Below are 17,046 nucleotides of genomic sequence, written 5' to 3'. Positions count from 1 at the left end.
GGCAATATAGGCCCCCTGAAAGAACCCAGAATATTTCTAACTGCCCTTGGGTGAAAAAACTAAGGGGTGAACTGGCAGGTGTACTGTTCAAATAAAAAAAAAAAGTCAGAAGCGGTTCAGTCAGAAAAGGGCTGAGGAAACCCAATTTAAAGGAATAAGCAATGGGGCTGGAGTGATAGCACAGCGGGGAGAGCCTTTGCCTTGCATGCGACCAACCCAGGTTCGATTCCCAGCATCCCATATGGTTCCCTGAGCACCGCCAGGAGTAATTCCTAAGTGCAGAGTCAGGAGTGACCTCTGTGCATCGCCAGGTGTGACCCAAAAAGCCAATCAATCAGTCAATCAATAAAGGAACAAGCGAGTCACTCTTTCGAACTAATTTCCTGCGTAGTATTTCTAACTTTCCTCACTACCGGTTTTAAATATCCAAGTAGAATGTTGGCTATAGAGAGAAAAAGCTCACCTGCCCTACGCACTGCAGAGCATCTCACACTTAAGGAAGTGTCAAGCACATATCAGCACAACCATCCGTTACTGCTAAATAAATGAACTAATGCCGGGCCCGAGGGGCAGCGAAGCGAATAGGGCGACTGGCACGCAGCAAACCCTGCTGGGGTCTTCTGCATCCCCTAAAGGTTGCACCGCCAGGCACAGCTCCGAGGGCACCGCCAGGCACAGTTCCTGAGGGCAGAGCCAGGAGTCACCCAGGAGGACGTGGCCCCCCAGCAAAAAGCAAACAGCGCCCCCAAACAGAAATAAAAATAAAAACGAGTACAAAACAGGAGCTGTGCGCGTCAGGACGCCACGAGGGTCAAGAAGACTCTGGGTGGCGGAGAGCCTGAGGTTCCAGAGAAGCAGGAACCTCCTTCTCCCGCCTCCCTCCCGAGCCACCCTCACGCGGAGGGACCGACTAGTCCCGGGCCCGGTTCCCAGCGGCCGAGACCGAGCTCCGCGCCGACCGCCATCAGGAGACCCTCCTTACCTCGGAGGCAGAAGCAGGTTAGCTCCGCCCTCCGTCGCACGCACGACCGGAAGCCTTCATGTCGCTCGCCACCGACAGAGTCACAATTAAAGGGGCAGGTGCCCTCCTAAAGCCCCGACAGCGAGCCCGTGAATCGCTCACGGCTTGGGCCCGCCCGCCGTCGCGAAGAGGCGGGGGCGTATCTGCCTCGGCCCCGCCCCTCTCGCCAGGCCACGCCCCTCTCGCCAGTCCCCGCTGGAGTCCGGGAGCGTGCGTCGCGCTTCGCCCTGCTCCGCCTCCTTGGCGGGGTCTCGGACGCCCCCCGCCCGCCCGGGGCCCCTCCCCTAGGGCTGTTTCGAAAGAGTCTGAGCGGGAAGTGCGGCGTCGCGCGAGCAGAACGTTCGCCCGAGCTGCGGCGCGTCCCTAGAGTTCCAAGTCCTGTCAGACCTAAGGAAAAACGGAGCGGAGAGGCGGCCCCCGCCCTCCCCGGCCCACCGAGGCTCCCCGCAGGGCTCAGAGAACGCGACGAAAGCCCGAGTTTCTAGGAGGGAGGCGGGCGGACTCGGCGCCGCCCCGCGCGTGAAGCCTGCCGGGCGCCCGAGGAGGGCGTTCCTCCTGCTCCCCGCCTTCCTGAGCCGCGGCGACGCAGGCCGCGCAGGTAAGTCTGCGCCGAGCGGAGCCGGTGGCCGGGCCGCGGGAGGCCTCGGAGGCACTTCCTGGTGTGTCTCCACACACGCCTCCAGGGCCTCAGCGTCGAGCTCGCGCCTTCCGTGCTCGGCGCCCTCGCGGTGCGTGTCAGGAGTCGGGTTCCGTGCTGGGGAGGCCCAGCCTCCCGCTTCCTCAGGAGCTCACGTCGTCCCCCTTCCTCGCTGACGGGCTCTCCGGGATCCTGCCTGGGCACGCCCCGCCGGCCTGATTGGGGAGCTCTCGGGTGCCCGCCTGCCTCTCCGCCGGAGCCAGCATCCACAGCCGCGGCCTCGCTTCCTACCCTGCACTGAGTGTCTGAACCCTCCTGCCGTCGTCTCACGTCACGCAAACACGCCCACCGCGGACGCCCTCTCCGGCTTCTTCTGATCTCTCCTTCCCATCTTGTTTTTCAGTCGGTGCATTTCCGACCTTTTCTTGCCCTTTTGCCAGAGACTTCTTGCCGATGTGCCAGTGGCTGGCTTTCTCATTCCTTCACACTTCTAATCAGTTGACACTGGCTTTAACTGATGTGTTTTACTTACATTTTTTAATTATGAATTTATGGAGGTAAAGTTTGTTTACCTCCATAAATTCATAATTAAATTTAATAGCAGCGATAGCAGATCGCACAGAGGGTAGGGCGTTTGCCTTGCACGCAGCAGACCCAGGCTCGACTCCTCTGCCCCTCTCCGAAAACCCGCACGGCGGAGCCTAGCAAGCTACCCATGGGGTACTCGATATGCCAAAACCAGTAACAACGAGTCTCACAATGGAGACCTTACTGGTGCCCGCTGGAGCAAATCGATGACAACAGGATGACAGTGATATGACAGTGAAAGTTTGTTTACAAGGGTTCAAATATTTCTCCGTTTAGGGATGCAGTGTTACTATACCACCCACCACCAAAGTGCCACCTGGTCTAAAGGACTCTCTCCTCCCTAGCAGAAGCTGCGACCCTGTGTTCATCCACAGCTCTTGGGTTCCTTGTTATTTTCAAGAATGACAATATTGAGTAATAAAGATGCTCATACTCTGAGTGTTAAGAAATAGAAGTTTATTGGAATGTAAGTAGAACAGAAACTCCTTAGCAGGGGAGGAACTTAGTACAGAACCAAGAAAGTATGACTCCTTTGGTGGGGTCTTGAATAGGTAAAATGGGTCTTTTTGTTACTTAGCAAGGTTATCAGAGAATTTGCATTTGTTTCCCAGGGATGTCTTGTTAATTTAGAGCTGTTTGTATTGCTATGATGAGATTAACGTATTTATTACCTCATTGACTGTTGAGGACTATTTATAATCTTTTGGGCTATGTATTTTACCATATGTCCAAGTATTGCCCAGTTGCCTCAGCCTCCTGTGAACCCAAGGTCTGTGTTAGAACTTATGGTTTGGAGAAGTTGTGAGCTCCCCAGTCTCAGAAAAGCTCAGGAATTTGCAGGAATATTTAAACTGTAGGATGAGATAGCTGAATACTATTCCATTGTGTGTATGTATATCCACAGCTTTTTATCCACTCATCTGTCTTTGGGGACTTGGGTTATTTTCATATCAAGGATGTTGAAATATAAGGCTGCAGTGAATATAGGTGTTCTTATTTTTTTTTCTGGGGGATTAGTGTTTTTGTGTTGAGTGTGGGTTTTGTTCTTAGGAGCAAAACTGCTGTGGAATTTGTGTTCTTTGGAGTGGAATGTCAAGTTTTTTCAGAAATTTCCATCCTGTTTTTCATACTTACTGGTGTGAAGTGATATTTCATAGTTTTGATTCACATTTCTCTAAAATTACTGGTAATATGCACTTTTTATGTGCCTGCTGGCCGTTTGTATGTCTTCTTAGAAGAATTCAACTTTTCCATTTTTTGTTGTTGTTTTGTTTGGGGTTTGCTTTTTGTTTTTGGATCCTGGGCCAAACTTCTCAGTGCTCTTGGCTTAGTGTTGACTCTGTACTCAAATATCACTACTGGTGGTACTTGGGATACCTTTGGTGCTGTGTGTATATATATATATACATATATATATATATATATACACACACACACACACACACACATATATACACATACACATACACACCTAGCATATACCAGAAGTTAAACAAGTGTTTAACTCTTGCACTATCTCTCCATCCCTCCATTTTTTGTTGAGTTGTTTTCTTTTTTGTTACTAGATTCATGAATGTTTTCTAGATCTTGGATATGGATGATGTTCACCATTTGTCAAAACTACGATGTGTGAATATTTTCTCCCTTGCCATAGAATATATCTTCATTTTAATGATAGCTTCTTTCACAGCACAAAACTTTTCAGTTTGACTTATGCCCATTTGTTAATTTTTATTTTCCTTGACAATGGAGCTCATTCACAGGACAGTTACACTGAGTATTTTACCTATGTTTTCAATATATTTTATGGATTTAGATTTAGCAGTTCATTCCATTTTGATTTAACCTAGCACATACTGTGATGGTGATTCAGTTTCATTCCTTTTCATGAGGCTACCCAGTTTTCCCAGCACAGTGTGTTAGTCTTTTCACCCCCATTTTATGTTCTTCATTCCTTTGCCTTAAATTAGGTATCTGTAGACATGAGGGCCTATTTCTGGATTCTTACTTCTATTTCATTGTTTTGAATTTTTCTTTTTATTTCAATTCCAGACTGTTTTTAGTACTACAGGGCCTCCCATCTGTTTTTTTTTCTTCTTTCTTATAAGAATTACTTGACTATTTAGATGTTTCATTTCTACATTCTTAAAAACAGGCATTAAAATTTCTTCAGAACTTGCATTGAATATGTGTAATATGCTTGTGACTTTCCTATTAAAATAGAACCAGGAGAGATAATACAGGAGTTGAGGCGCTGTCCCTGCGTGGGGCTGGCTGCAGTTTGATCCCAGGTATCTCATATTTTGTCCCCAGTATGACCAGGAATGACCCCGGCTCTGTGCTCAAGGATTACTCTTTTTTTTTTTTTTTAATTTTTTCTTTTTGGGCCACACCTGGCAATGCACAGGGTTTACTCCTGGCTCTGCACTCAGGAATCACCCCTGGCAGTGCTCAGGGGACTATATGGGATGCTGGGAATCGAACCCAGTTCGACCCGCGTGCAAGGCAAACGCCCTACCCATTGTGCTATCGTTCCAGCCCCTCAGGGATCACTCTTGACTGGTTCCGGGAACCATATGGGCCAGGGATTCATCCCCAGGTAGGCCACATACAAGGCAAGTGCTGTACCCACTGTGCTATCTCCCTGGCCCCTAAAAATAATTTATTTTCATTATTAAAATGGCAGAAAAGAAAATAGATACGCTATAAAAATAGCCATCAAGAGACAACCACATGAGTTAGATAAATGAAAGAGCTGGAGCACATGCTTTGCATACAGGAGCCCTGGGTTTAATCCCAAAACATCGCTGGGAAAATTCCCAAGAATATCAAGCTAGGAGTAGCCCCTCAATATTATTTTATGATGACCTAAAAATATAACACTGTTTTTAGGTATGGACCAAAAATAGATAAAGAGACAGCCACAATTAACTTTTTGGTGTATGTTCTCCCAAATATTAGTTGGAGGTGATACCAGAATTTATGTCTAAAGTAACATTTTATGCTTAAGTATTTATAAATTTGGCAGGATTCACCCAGTGGTACTCAGGGTTTACTCCCAGTTCTTTGCTAGGGATCACTTCCGGTGGGGCTTAGGGAACCACGTGTGGTAGCAGGAATTGAACCCAGATCGCTGTGTGCAAGACAAGTACTTTACATACTGTATTATCTCTCCAGATGTGTTTAGGTCTTTAGAATTTCCAAAATAGTCATATACGTACAGAGTTGTCTGAAGACTCCTTCTGGCATTCATTGTTGTCAATCACTTCACCTAGAATTCTGGCTGCAGGAGGGCACAGAATTTACACTAGTCATAGGATATAGGATAGATAGTTTCTATTCTAAATTTTCCTCATCTTAGTTCTAGCTTTTGAGGTGCTACCCAGAAGCAAGAATAGCAAGACTCTCTTTAACAGCTGTCAATCACTTTGTATGTCTTACTGTGAAGAAAAATATAAATAAGTAATGAAATAATTTGAAGGAGTAACTGCAAAATTCATAGGGATTCCTGCCCAAGGAAGCACAGTTTTTAGAAGAGAAAGTAGATACATGAACCAGCAAAATGCAATAAAAGTACCCAAATGGCTAGTCTATAGTTTGGAACATAAAAGATGGCTGTCCAGGAAAGCCAAGAATGCTTTCTGCGTTTTGCATTGGACTTGAAAAAACAGTAAGTGTCTTTCAGGTGATCCTCAAGGCACTTGGGATTTTGTTTTGCCTACTGTCTTAACAGGTGGCAATCCTCCCTTACAGTATATCTCTATTCAAATTTGTGCTTCCTCGTTTTTAGATAAAGATGAGGCTGACTCCTTCTTCACCTGTTATTCTATTCATTCTGACTTTTTTATATTCTTCATTCTTACTTCTTTATCTTTAGCTAAACATAAGTCTTAAACCTTAAATCTCAGACTATGGCTGCAATACCCCAGCCTCTCGAGGTTGGTAAGAATAAAATCGTACTGGGAAAATTCATTCAGAGTATAATAGAGGACTGGAGAGAGCACAGAGTAAGGCACTCGCTTTGCACATGGCCAATGAGCAGCCTTTGTTCAATCCCTGGCACTGCATGTCTTCCCCCCAGCACTGCTAGGAGTTATTCCTGAGCACCATTGGATACCCACCCCCCCCGCCCCCCAAAAAAGAGTACAATAGATTTTAATACATTACAGTTCATTTTTTGTTTGTTTTTAGGCCACACCCAGCGGTGCTCAGGGTTTACTAGTGGGGGAACAAACTTGGTACCCTGGATTGAACCCAGATTAGATGTAGGCATGGCAAATTTGCAAATACCCAGTATGGGTACCATCTACACACTGTACTCTCTCTTTTGTTCCCAAGAAGTATAATGTGTAACTACTTTGTGAAGAGGCTATTATAATACTCTTTCCTTTTCCACTTACATATTTCTATGAAGTTGGATTCTATATGTCAACAAAAACAACATAGAGCATCAAATTCCATGCGGATGCAAATATCAGAATCAGCTGTTTTCTATTAAGTTAAATGAATTTTGAAAAAGTTAGAGTTGTCACTCTTTTGGAAACAATTTTTTAAATGTATGCTAACTTGTACATTGATTATTGTACATTGATTATTTTAATGAATTAATACATAATTTCAAAATTTCTCAATGCCAGTTTCTAATAATAAATGTTATAGTAGCTATAACTGATGTAAGCAAAAACTTTGTAGGATTAAATTTCTTTTTATTTGTTTTGGCCTTCATGCTATACTTTTTAAAAAAATTTATTTCTGCTTACCTAGAATGTTTCAGAGTTTTCAAACTTGGAATTAATTTTTTTTTTTTTTTGCCTTCCAAGCAGTGCTCAGGAGGCCCTGCCAGTGAATTGCACAGCCAAACAGTCCAGCGACTGAATGCAAGGGGTCCCAGGATCTGATGATGCTGCTCAGACCTTCCAGTTCCAGGGATGGGGGCCTCAGGATCACACTTGCAGTGCCTGGGGGTCTCCAGAACTACACCCGGAGATGCTCAAAGGACTATGTGGTGCCAGGAATTGAACCAGATTAGGTACATGTTAGATGTGTGATTTAACCACAGTACTATTTCCAACCACAGTACAATTTCCTGGACCCATTCCTTGGATTTTTTTTCAATCCAAAGAAAACTTATTAGCCAAGTAAAATATAATAATTTTTTTCTTTAGAAGTCTTAAATAAGTCTTCTGTAACTTTGTGTCTTGGGCCTTACTCATCAGTGCTCAGGGACTATGCTTGGCAGGGAGGAGAGATCACTCCCTAGTGCTCAGGGGACCATCCAGTCCCAGTAATCAAACCCTTGCATCTTGGCACACAAAGCATAAGCTTGCATATTAATCATTTGAACCGTGCCACTGGACCTCTTCTGTAATTTTAGTGTAGCTTAAACTCTTTGACAGCATATTAGGCACAAAATTCGACCCTGCTCAATTCTCCCAATCATATCTCTTAATACCTAATGGCATTCATCTTAGGGTATTTTATACTATATAACCTTAGCAAAGTCCTTGCCTGAATATTTGCTTTCCTATCTTATTCCCTATACTTGGAATTTCTTTTGGGATTTTTCATGCCTTTTCCTTCGTCCTTCTAGTCTCCACCCATCAGTTTGCCATGATATGTCTACTCCAAACTATCTCTTCTTGCCACTCCTTCTCTTGATTTTATAACACTTCTTATAATTTTTCATCACTCATTTGTATCCTTCTCTGTAGAGAAGATTAAAAACAACAATTTACTCTCGAGCTCCCATCACTTAATATAAAGTCTGACATACATTTGTGTTGAGTGTCTGAATGAATCGAGGAAAATTATTGGCAGTTTTTTTGCCAGGCACGGTGGGGAAATAGGAAAGCACAGTCACCAGTTCTCAAGGACTATTTCTGGTTTGGTGCTCAGGAGACCCTGCAGTTGTGGGGGATCAAACTGGAGCCTTCTGCTTTAGCCTGTTGGGCTATCTCTCTGGCCCAGAAATGAGGTTTTTTTTAAATCTAAAAATAAAAAAACCACACACAGTAAACAATGCGGTTAGTGATAGAAGTAGATACATAGCATAAATATTGGAGTCTGTTATGCTTTCAGATCTTAGGTCTTTCGCATACTGTGTTTGTAAAACAGAGATGGTAAACTGCCTTAGTTCTTGTGAGAACTATCTAAAATGTATGTCACCTAGCACAATACTGGGTAAGAAACTTGTTTATTCTGAATCTTTAAAACATCAGTAACTACAGTGTGCTAATCACTAGGTATAGATAGTGATTAAAATGACCATAGTCTCTAAGTTTATGTTTATAGTCTTAGAGACCTTGTAGTATTTGTAATTTAATAAGGGAGACAAGCTGGGTTTCATTCCCCTGACCCTGAAAGAACCTCCAGTGTGGCATCGTTGGGAAGGATGAGTAGAGAGAGGCTTCTAAAATCTCAGGGCTAGGATGAATGGAGACGTTACTGAGACCGCTCAGGAAACTCGACGATCAATGGGACGATGATGAAGGGAGACAAATGTTTTTAAAGTAAACAGCTAAATATAGGATTATATACACATTCTGCAGGGCTCACAAGATAATGCAGTAGTTAGGGTACAGGCTTAACATACTTCCCACCAGGTTTGAGTCCAAACATAATTTGCTTACCCAGGCATCACTTGGTGTCACCCTAGTGGCCCCTGCATCACCAGAGTGACCCAGGTATCTTCAGCAGCAGAGGGTCCAAGTGGCACAGTATCCTTCAACCCTTATCAAGAATTGCTGGTGGGACTTTGAACCTCCTGTACACTGCTTGGAACATCTTTCAATAAGTAAACAAATTTTGTAATACTGAAGGATAATTAGATTGAAAAATTGAAAGTAAATAACACCTGGCTGTAGTTGTCAAAGAATACCAAAGACATTACTTGCTAGATGCATAGACTATAGGGTTACTTTTTGCTTTTTATTCTTTTATGATTTATGAATTTTTTTCCACATGAAAACTTGTACTTTTAAAATAAAAATAGTTTCAATAATATACCATATCAAGTTTTTTTAAAAAAGCTCATATGATCATATCAATAGATACAAAGAGAGCACCTCAACTATATGGGAGTTAAAGGAACTATCCTTAATATAGTCAAAACCACAAGCCCACAGCAAATAGTATTCTCAGTGGGGGAAAACTAAAGGCCTTCCCTCTAAAATCAGGCACAAGATAAGGTTGCCCACTCTTGACACCTCTATTTAATATAGTACTGGAAGTACTTGCCTAGGCAAGAAAAAGACATCAAGGGCATCCATATAGGAAAGGAAGAAGTCAAGCTCTCACTCTCACTATTCACAAGTGACATGATACTATACTTAGAAAATCCTAAAGACTACAAAAAGCTCTTGGAAACAATAGATGTGTGTGGTAGATTGGCAGATTACAAAATCAGTACACCAAAATCATGGCTATCCAATTACAAATAGTGGAAGAGGAAAAAAGAGATACTCTTTAAAAAATTCTGCTCACAATTGTGCCTCAGAAAATCAAGTACCTCAGTCAGTCTAAGAGATACAAGACCTATACAAAGAAAACCACAAAATGACAATACTCCCGACAGCATTATACAGATTCAGTGCAGTACTACTAGGATACCCATGACATTTTAAAAGAAATATATCAGATTTCTTTTAAAACTAAAACTAAAGCAGTACTTGGATAAAAGAAGATGGGAGGCTTCACCTTCCCCAACTTCAAACTGAACTGTAAAGCAGTTCTAATTAAATCGGCATGGTATTGGAATAAAGACAGACCCTCAGACTAATAGAGTTGGTTCCAAGACAGAACATCAGGTATATAATCAGTTAATCTTCAGTGGTATATAATCAGTTAATCTTCGATAAAGAAGCAAGAAAATGCATTTATATTTTCATTTCATATGTAGCAAAGAAAGCTTCAATAAGTGGTGCTGGGAAAAACTGGACAGCTACATACAAAAAAGTAAACTCAGACCTCTTTCTTACACTGTGCACAAAAGTCAAAATGGGTTAATGACTTCAATATCAGACTTGAATCCATGAGGTACATAGAAGAGAATGTACACAGAACTCTCCATGACATCAAAGTTAAAGATATCTTTAAGGATGAAACACCACTGTGGAACAAGCAAGTGGAAGTAAATATAAACAAATGGTATATAATTGAACTAAGAAGTTTCCATACCTCAAAGGAAACAATTACTGGAATACAAAGAGAGCCCACAATATGGGAAGAATTATCTGACACCCATTTAATAAGGGGTTAATATAAAAGATATATAGAGCACTGGTAGAACTTTACAAAAAAAAAAAATCCAACCCCATCAAAAAGTGGAGAGAAGAAATGAACAGACACTTCCTCAGAGGAAAAATACAAATGGCCAAACAGCACATGAAAATATTTCTAATCAGGGAGCTGTAAATCAAAGCAACAATGAGATACCATCTCACACCACAGAGACTGGCACACATCAAAAAAGAACAAGAGCAACCAGTGCTGGTGCAGATGCAGGCAGAAAGGGATTCACATTCATTGTTGGTGGGAATGCCAACTGGTTCAGCCTTTTGGGAAACAATATGGCTATTCCTTTTTTAAGGAATAGAATTTGAATTGAAATTGAATTTCTGTATGACGCAGAGAAGAAAAGTGTCTGCCATAGAGGCAGGCTGGAGTGGTGGGGAGGGAAACCGGACATTGGTGGTAGGAAATTTGCATGCACTGCTGAATGGGCAGGTGTTGGAACATTGTATGACTGAAACTCAGTCATGACCAAGTTTGTAACTATCATGGTGATTCACTAAAAAGGGGGAACAATAGACTTACAGGAGACTACTTGAAAAATGACGAGTGTTTTTGCCTTCATTATTTGGCCTTCTTTAAGACGATAAATGTTAGACAGCAGCATCTTGAACTCTCTCGAAACTTCAATGAGTTTGGTCACTGTGTGGATATGGTCGATCATGCTGAATCCTTTTAGGAACCTGGCTTGCTCGCATGGTTGTCCTTCATCTAGTGTTCTGCCTATTCTATTCAGGATGACACGAGTGAACAACTTGTGGACGACAGACAACAGGCAGATTGGGTGATAGTTGCCAATGTTGTGGATGTCTCCCTTGTACAACAGACGGTCCTGCTGGTTTTCCACTGGGACGGAACCTTGCATTCAGACAGGTAGCATGTGAAGAGCCGAGCCAGTGTATTGATGAGTACTGGCAGCAGATTCTTCAGGTGTTCAGGTCTGACCTTGTTTGGATCATGTGCTGTACACATCTTTACCAAAGAAATGGCATGTCAGATTTTGGAAGGGAGGACGTTGGGAATGACATATCCATCCTGAGGAATTTGGTGTGTGGGCAGGTGGACATGGCTGTCAAAGAGATCTCAGTAGAAGTCGTGAATAATCCTCTCCATTGCCTTTATGGAAAATGTGATAGATCCATCAGAACATTGGAGGAAAGTCATCTTGGTCTTGTAATTGGCGAAGGACAAGCTAGCATTGTGAATACTTTTCCCGGCTTCTGCCACATCAGCCAACACTGCTGCTCTTCTCTCTTTGAGGTCTTCCTTTATCACTTCTCTGCACAGCTTTGTGAGCTTGGACATTAGCTTGTGGTTGCTTGAGGCTCACGTCAAACCACATTGACGAATGAGCTCGAGAGTTTCCAAAGACAGGCGTCTGTTTGTGGCTTGCCCACTCTCGGCATTCTTCAACAGTCATGGAGGTGCTGAACCAGTCAATCGTATTCCTTGTCAATGTTGTCAAGGACGGCATATTCCCACGTTCCCGAAACAGTGCTAAAGAGCTCCCAGTTGGTGGTCATCCTGGGAGTTCCCTTCTTAAACTTAAACTTTGCAGACCTTTCTCCCTGCTCTGAAGGAGAATTTTGCATGAAGTGGTCCAATCCCATTTGGAATTTTGGGACAACAGTGACATCGGTCAGGCAGAACCTTTGATTGAATATGATGTGGTAAAATTTCATTGTGGAACTATCCACTGGGAGACTCCCATGCCCAATGTTTTGATTTGGCCTTCTGGAACTGTGAGTTACCATGCATGGTCTTGGTCGACATGATGAACTCAGACAGTTTCTCACCCTGAACGTTCCATTCTAGGCCATGGGTCCCAATGTGGAGTTCTTCAGGTGACCTTCTCAGTCCTATCTTGGCATTAAAATCACCAACAATGACCTTGTAGAAAGTGTGGTCTTCTTTATAGAACCTCTCAAGTTCCATGTAAAACATCTCAATTTCTTCTTCATCATAGGAAATTTATTAGTCCCCAAAATGTGGAGGGGTTAGAAAGTACAGTGATTGTAGAAAAATTGGTAGATTGGTAGATTGTAGAAAAATTGGTAGATTATATCTTCTTTTTGTGTGCTGGAGTGGTTTTGGAGCCACGGCCAGCAGTACTTAGGGAACCCCCTAGTGGTCCTCAGGGGTCCATATGTGGTGCCAGGGATTGAACCTGAATTGATCACATGCAAGGTAAACATGCATTTTCAAAACATTTTTGCTCCTATATATAGTTCTCTCAAAATATATCAGTGTTGTCACTAAATTTTGCATTTGTTATTATAGGTAGAAAATGAGCACATAACAATAAGAACAATAGCGGATCTGACTGGGAGGTGGATCAGAGGGGTGGAGCGCATGGTCTTCATGCAGGAGACCCGAATATGGCATCTGGCACCACATGGGACCCTCATTACCACCAGGAGCACTGTCAGGCATAGCACACACCAAAAAAAATTTTTTTTGAAAAAAGACAAATTTAAATTGGATTTTTTTTTCATTTCCTTGTGTTTACCTCATCAAAACTTTAAGATAGATTAAATTTCTTACTAGGATATGAACTAATTGACCTTGAAGTGTTTCTTTATATAACAGGTTGCCTTATCACACATTGGAACATAGTATGATTTATAAGCTTCCAAATACCATGTAAACATTACTGTAAAATTTTAATGAGAATTTTCCATATTTTCCATTTTAGGAATTGAAGATGAGCAAACCTATAACGCCGTCAACATATGTGCGCTGCCTGAATGTTGGATTAATTAGGAAACTAGCAGATTTTATTGATCCTCAAGAAGGATGGAAAAAGTTAGCAGTAGCTATTAAAAAACCGTCTGGTGATGATAGATACAATCAGTTTCACATAAGGTAATACCTTTTTTCTTTTTAAATTGTTACATCATAGTCTGTAAATGATAAAGTTTAGTGTAGCAGCTCATAAAGTAAGGCCTCTCTCCAGTTGAGATTGTTAATAAATTATCTTATTTCTTTAAAATATGGGGCTGGAGAGAGTGTACAGAAGGTAGGGTGTTACCTTGCATGTGACCAAATGGGGTTCAATCACAGCATCCCTATGTCTCCCAGAGCACCACCCAGAGTAATTCCTGAGTGCATAGCCAGGAATAACACCCAAACGTTGCCATTTGTGGGCCCAAACCCACAAATAATTTTTGCTCTACTCTATGAGCAGGTCGGATAATATTGTGATCTTACAAATAGGCTATTTAGGATTCTGACTCTTACTCTAGTTCTCTATTTTGATAACCAATGTAGTTTACTCTGCTTCTCATTTCCAGATTGAAGCAGTATAAGAATATTTTAAGAATATCAGGGCTGGAGCGATAGTACAGTGGGTAAGGCGTTTGCCCTGCACGCAGCCAATCCAGGTTCGATCCCCGGCATTCCATATCATCTTCTGAGCACTGCCAGGAGTGATTCCTGAGTGCAGGGCCAGGAGTAACCCCTGAGCATCACTGAGTGTGACCCAAAAAAGAAAGAAAAAAAAAGAATATCTAGTAAAGTTCTGGAGCTTAAGCCTCTTAGTTCTGCCTATTCTATTCAGGATGACACGAGTGAACAACTTGTAGACAACAGACAGCAGGCAGATTGGGCGATAGTTGCCAATGTTGTGGATGTCTCCCTTCTTGTACAACAGAATGGTCCTACTGGTTTTTCCACTGAGACGGAACTTTGCATTCATACAGGTAGCGTGTGAAGAGTCGGGCCAGTGTATTGATGAGTACTGGCAGCAGATTCTTCAGGCGTTCGGGTCTGACCTTGTCTGGACCAGGTGCTTTTCCCATCTTTACCAGCGAAATGGCGTGTTGGATTTCAGAAGGGAGAACGTTGGGAACGACACATCCATCCTGCGGAATTTGATATGTGGGCAGGTGGACATGGCTGTCAAAAAGATCCAAATAGACAGAAAGCAAGAGAGGGAGACGGACATTGAGAGAACGAGAGGGAAGGAGAGAAAATGGCGTCCATGGATTACAGTACCTACAGCCAAGCTGCAGCCCAGCAGGGCTACAGTGCTTACACCGCCCAGCCCACTCAAGGATATGCACAGACCAGCCAGGCTTATGGGCAACAGAGTTATGGAACTTACAGACAGCCCACTGATGTCAGCTATACCCGGGCGCAGACCACTGCAGCCTATGGGCAGACCGCCTATGCAACTTCTTATGGACAGCCTCCCACTGGTTATACTACTCCGACTGCCCCCCAGGCATACAGTCAGCCTGTCCAGGGTTATGGCACTGGTGCTTATGATACCACCACTGCTACAGTCACTACCACCCAGGCCACCTATGCAGCTCAGTCTGCGTATGGCACTCAGCCTGCTTATCCAGCGTATGGGCAGCAGCCAGCAACCACCACGCCTACAAGTCCATAGGACGGTAACAATCCCACTGAGACTAGTAGACCTCAGTCTAGCACAGGGGGTTACAGCCAACCCAGCCTAGGATATGGACAAAGTAACTACAGTTATCCCCAGGTACCTGGGAGCTACCCCATGCAACCAGTGACAGCACCACCGTCCTATCCACCTACCAGCTATTCCTCTACACAGTTGACTAGTTACGATCAGAGCAGTTATTCTCAGCAGAACACCTATGGGCAGCCGAGCAGCTATGGTCAACAAAGTAACTATGGGCAACAGCCGCCCACTAGTTACCCCCGCCAAACTGGATCCTACAGCCAGGCTCCAAGTCAATATAGCCAAAAGAGCAGCAGCTACTGGCAGCAGAGTTCATTCCGACAGGACCTCCCCAGTAGCATGGGTGTTTATGGACAGGAGTCTGGAGGATTTTCCAGACCAGGAGAGAACCGGAGCATGAGTGGCCCTGATAACTGGGGCAGGGGAAGAGGGGGATTTGATCATGGAGGCATGAGCAGAGGTGGGCGGGGAGGAGGACACAGTGGAATGGTCAGCGCTGGAGAGCGAGGTGGCTTCAATAAGCTTGGTGGACCCATGGATGAAGGACCAGATCTTGATCTAGGCCCACCTATAGATCCACATGAAGATTCTGACAGCAGTGCAATTTATGTGCAAGGATTAAATGACAATGTGACTTTAGATGATCTGGCAGACTTCTTTAAGCAGTGTGGAGTTGTTAAAATGAACAAAAGAACTGGACAACCCATGATTCATATCTACTTGGACAAGGAAACCGGAAAGCTCAAAGGTGATGGATGCCACAGTGTCCTATGAAGACCCACCAACTGCAAAGGCTGCCGTGGAGTGGTTTGATGGGAAAGATTTTCAAGGAAGCAAACTTTCTCTTGCTCGGAAGAAGCCACCAATGAACATGCGAGGTGGAATGCCACCACCACTTCATGGAGGTCCAGGGGGACCCATGGGTCGCATGGAAGGACGAGGAGGAGACTGGGGAGGCTTTCCCCCAAGAGGGACTGGGGGTTCCCAAGGGAACCCATTAGGAGGAGAAAATGTCCAACATCCAGCTGGAGACTGGCAGCGCCCCAATCCGGGATGTGGAAACCAGAACTTTGCCTGGAGAACAGAATGCAACCAGTGTAAAGCCCCAAAGCCTGAAGGTTTTCTCCCGCCACCCTTCCCACCTCCGGCTGGTGACCGGGGCAGAGGTGGCCCTGGCGGTATGCGGGGAGGAAGAGGTGGCCTCATGGACCATGAGGGTCCTGGAGGAATGTTCAAAGGTGGTCGTGGAGGAGACAGAGGTGGCTTTCGAGGTGGCTTTGGTGGAGGCAGACGAGGTGGCCCTGGGGGACCCCCTGGGCCTTTGATGGAACAGATGGGAGGAAGAAGAGGTGGCTGTGGAGGCCCTGGAAAAATGGATAATGACGAGCACCGTCAGGAACGCAGAGACCAGCCCTACTAGATGCAGAGACCCTGAAGAGCTGCATTGACTACCAGATTTATTTTTTAAACCAGAAAATGTTTTAAATTTATAATTCTATATTTATAATATTGGCTGCAACATTATGATTATTCCTTGTCTGTACATTAGTATTTTTTACCATTTGTGAAGAAACATTAAAACAAGTTAAATGGTAGTGTGCTGAGGTCTTTTTTTTTCCTTTTAAAAGATGGTTGTTTAACTAAGACTAAACAATGGGAGCCCTTTGTGAGCATGCGCAGTATCATTGTGGAGAACCAAGAGGGCCTCTAACTATAACAATGTTCATGGTTGTGATGTTTTCTTTTCTTTTTAAAAAAAAAAATAAAATTCCAAATGTTTATAAACAGTCAAAAAAAAAAAAGATCTGGGTATAAGTCGTGAATAATCCTCTCCATTGCCTTTCTGGAGGATGTGATAGATCCATTGGGACGTCGGAGGGCAGTCATCTTGGTCTTGTAGTTAGCGAAGGACAGGCGAGCGTTGTGAATACTTTTCCCGGCTTCTGCTGCACTAGCAAACACTGCTGCTCTTCTCTCTTTGAGGTCTTCCTTTATCGCATCTCTACACTGCTTTGTGAGCTTGGACATTAGCTTGTGGTTGCCTGAGGCTCGCGCCAAACCACGTTGACGAAT

The 17,046-nt window shown here is 43.8% G+C and overlaps 3 protein-coding genes across 7 annotated transcripts in view; 2 read left to right on the top strand and 1 right to left on the bottom strand.

Moving 5' to 3' along the window:
• PUS7L (pseudouridine synthase 7 like) overlaps positions 1-1,115 on the bottom strand; it is a 52,937-nt gene extending 51,822 nt beyond the window's left edge. Inside the window, exon 1 of one of the 3 annotated variants that reach the window (XM_004617065.2) lies at positions 983-1,115. The gene's annotated coding sequence lies outside the window, so the exon portion shown is untranslated. Of the gene's footprint in view, positions 1-463; positions 947-982 lie in introns of those variants that run through there. The other 2 variants (XM_055141603.1, XM_055141602.1) reach the window with 2 other exon arrangements.
• Positions 1,116-1,488: 373 nt separating this feature from the next.
• IRAK4 (interleukin 1 receptor associated kinase 4) overlaps positions 1,489-17,046 on the top strand; it is a 49,604-nt gene continuing 34,046 nt past the window's right edge. The window contains exons 1-3 of one of the 3 annotated variants that reach the window (XM_055141608.1): positions 1,491-1,619; positions 7,070-7,275; positions 13,231-13,400. In XM_055141608.1, the coding sequence (XP_054997583.1) occupies positions 13,240-13,400 (161 nt within the window). In that variant the 5' untranslated portion in view covers positions 1,491-1,619; positions 7,070-7,275; positions 13,231-13,239. Of the gene's footprint in view, positions 1,620-7,066; positions 7,276-13,230; positions 13,401-17,046 lie in introns of all 3 variants that reach the window. The other 2 variants (XM_055141607.1, XM_004617053.2) reach the window with 2 other exon arrangements.
• Positions 13,278-16,556, top strand: LOC101547262 (RNA-binding protein EWS-like). Its single transcript, XM_055141605.1, is given in 3 exon segments — positions 13,278-13,400; positions 14,237-15,726; positions 15,728-16,556. Coding segments are annotated over 2 exon segments (1,884 nt in total). The 5' UTR covers positions 13,278-13,400; positions 14,237-14,508; the 3' UTR covers positions 16,394-16,556.

Source organism: Sorex araneus, chromosome 6 (assembly GCF_027595985.1).
Source record: "Sorex araneus isolate mSorAra2 chromosome 6, mSorAra2.pri, whole genome shotgun sequence".
NCBI lineage: Eukaryota > Metazoa > Chordata > Mammalia > Eulipotyphla > Soricidae > Sorex > Sorex araneus.
Note: the sequence above shows the minus strand (reverse complement) of the source record. Positions and strands in the feature narration are given on the sequence as shown.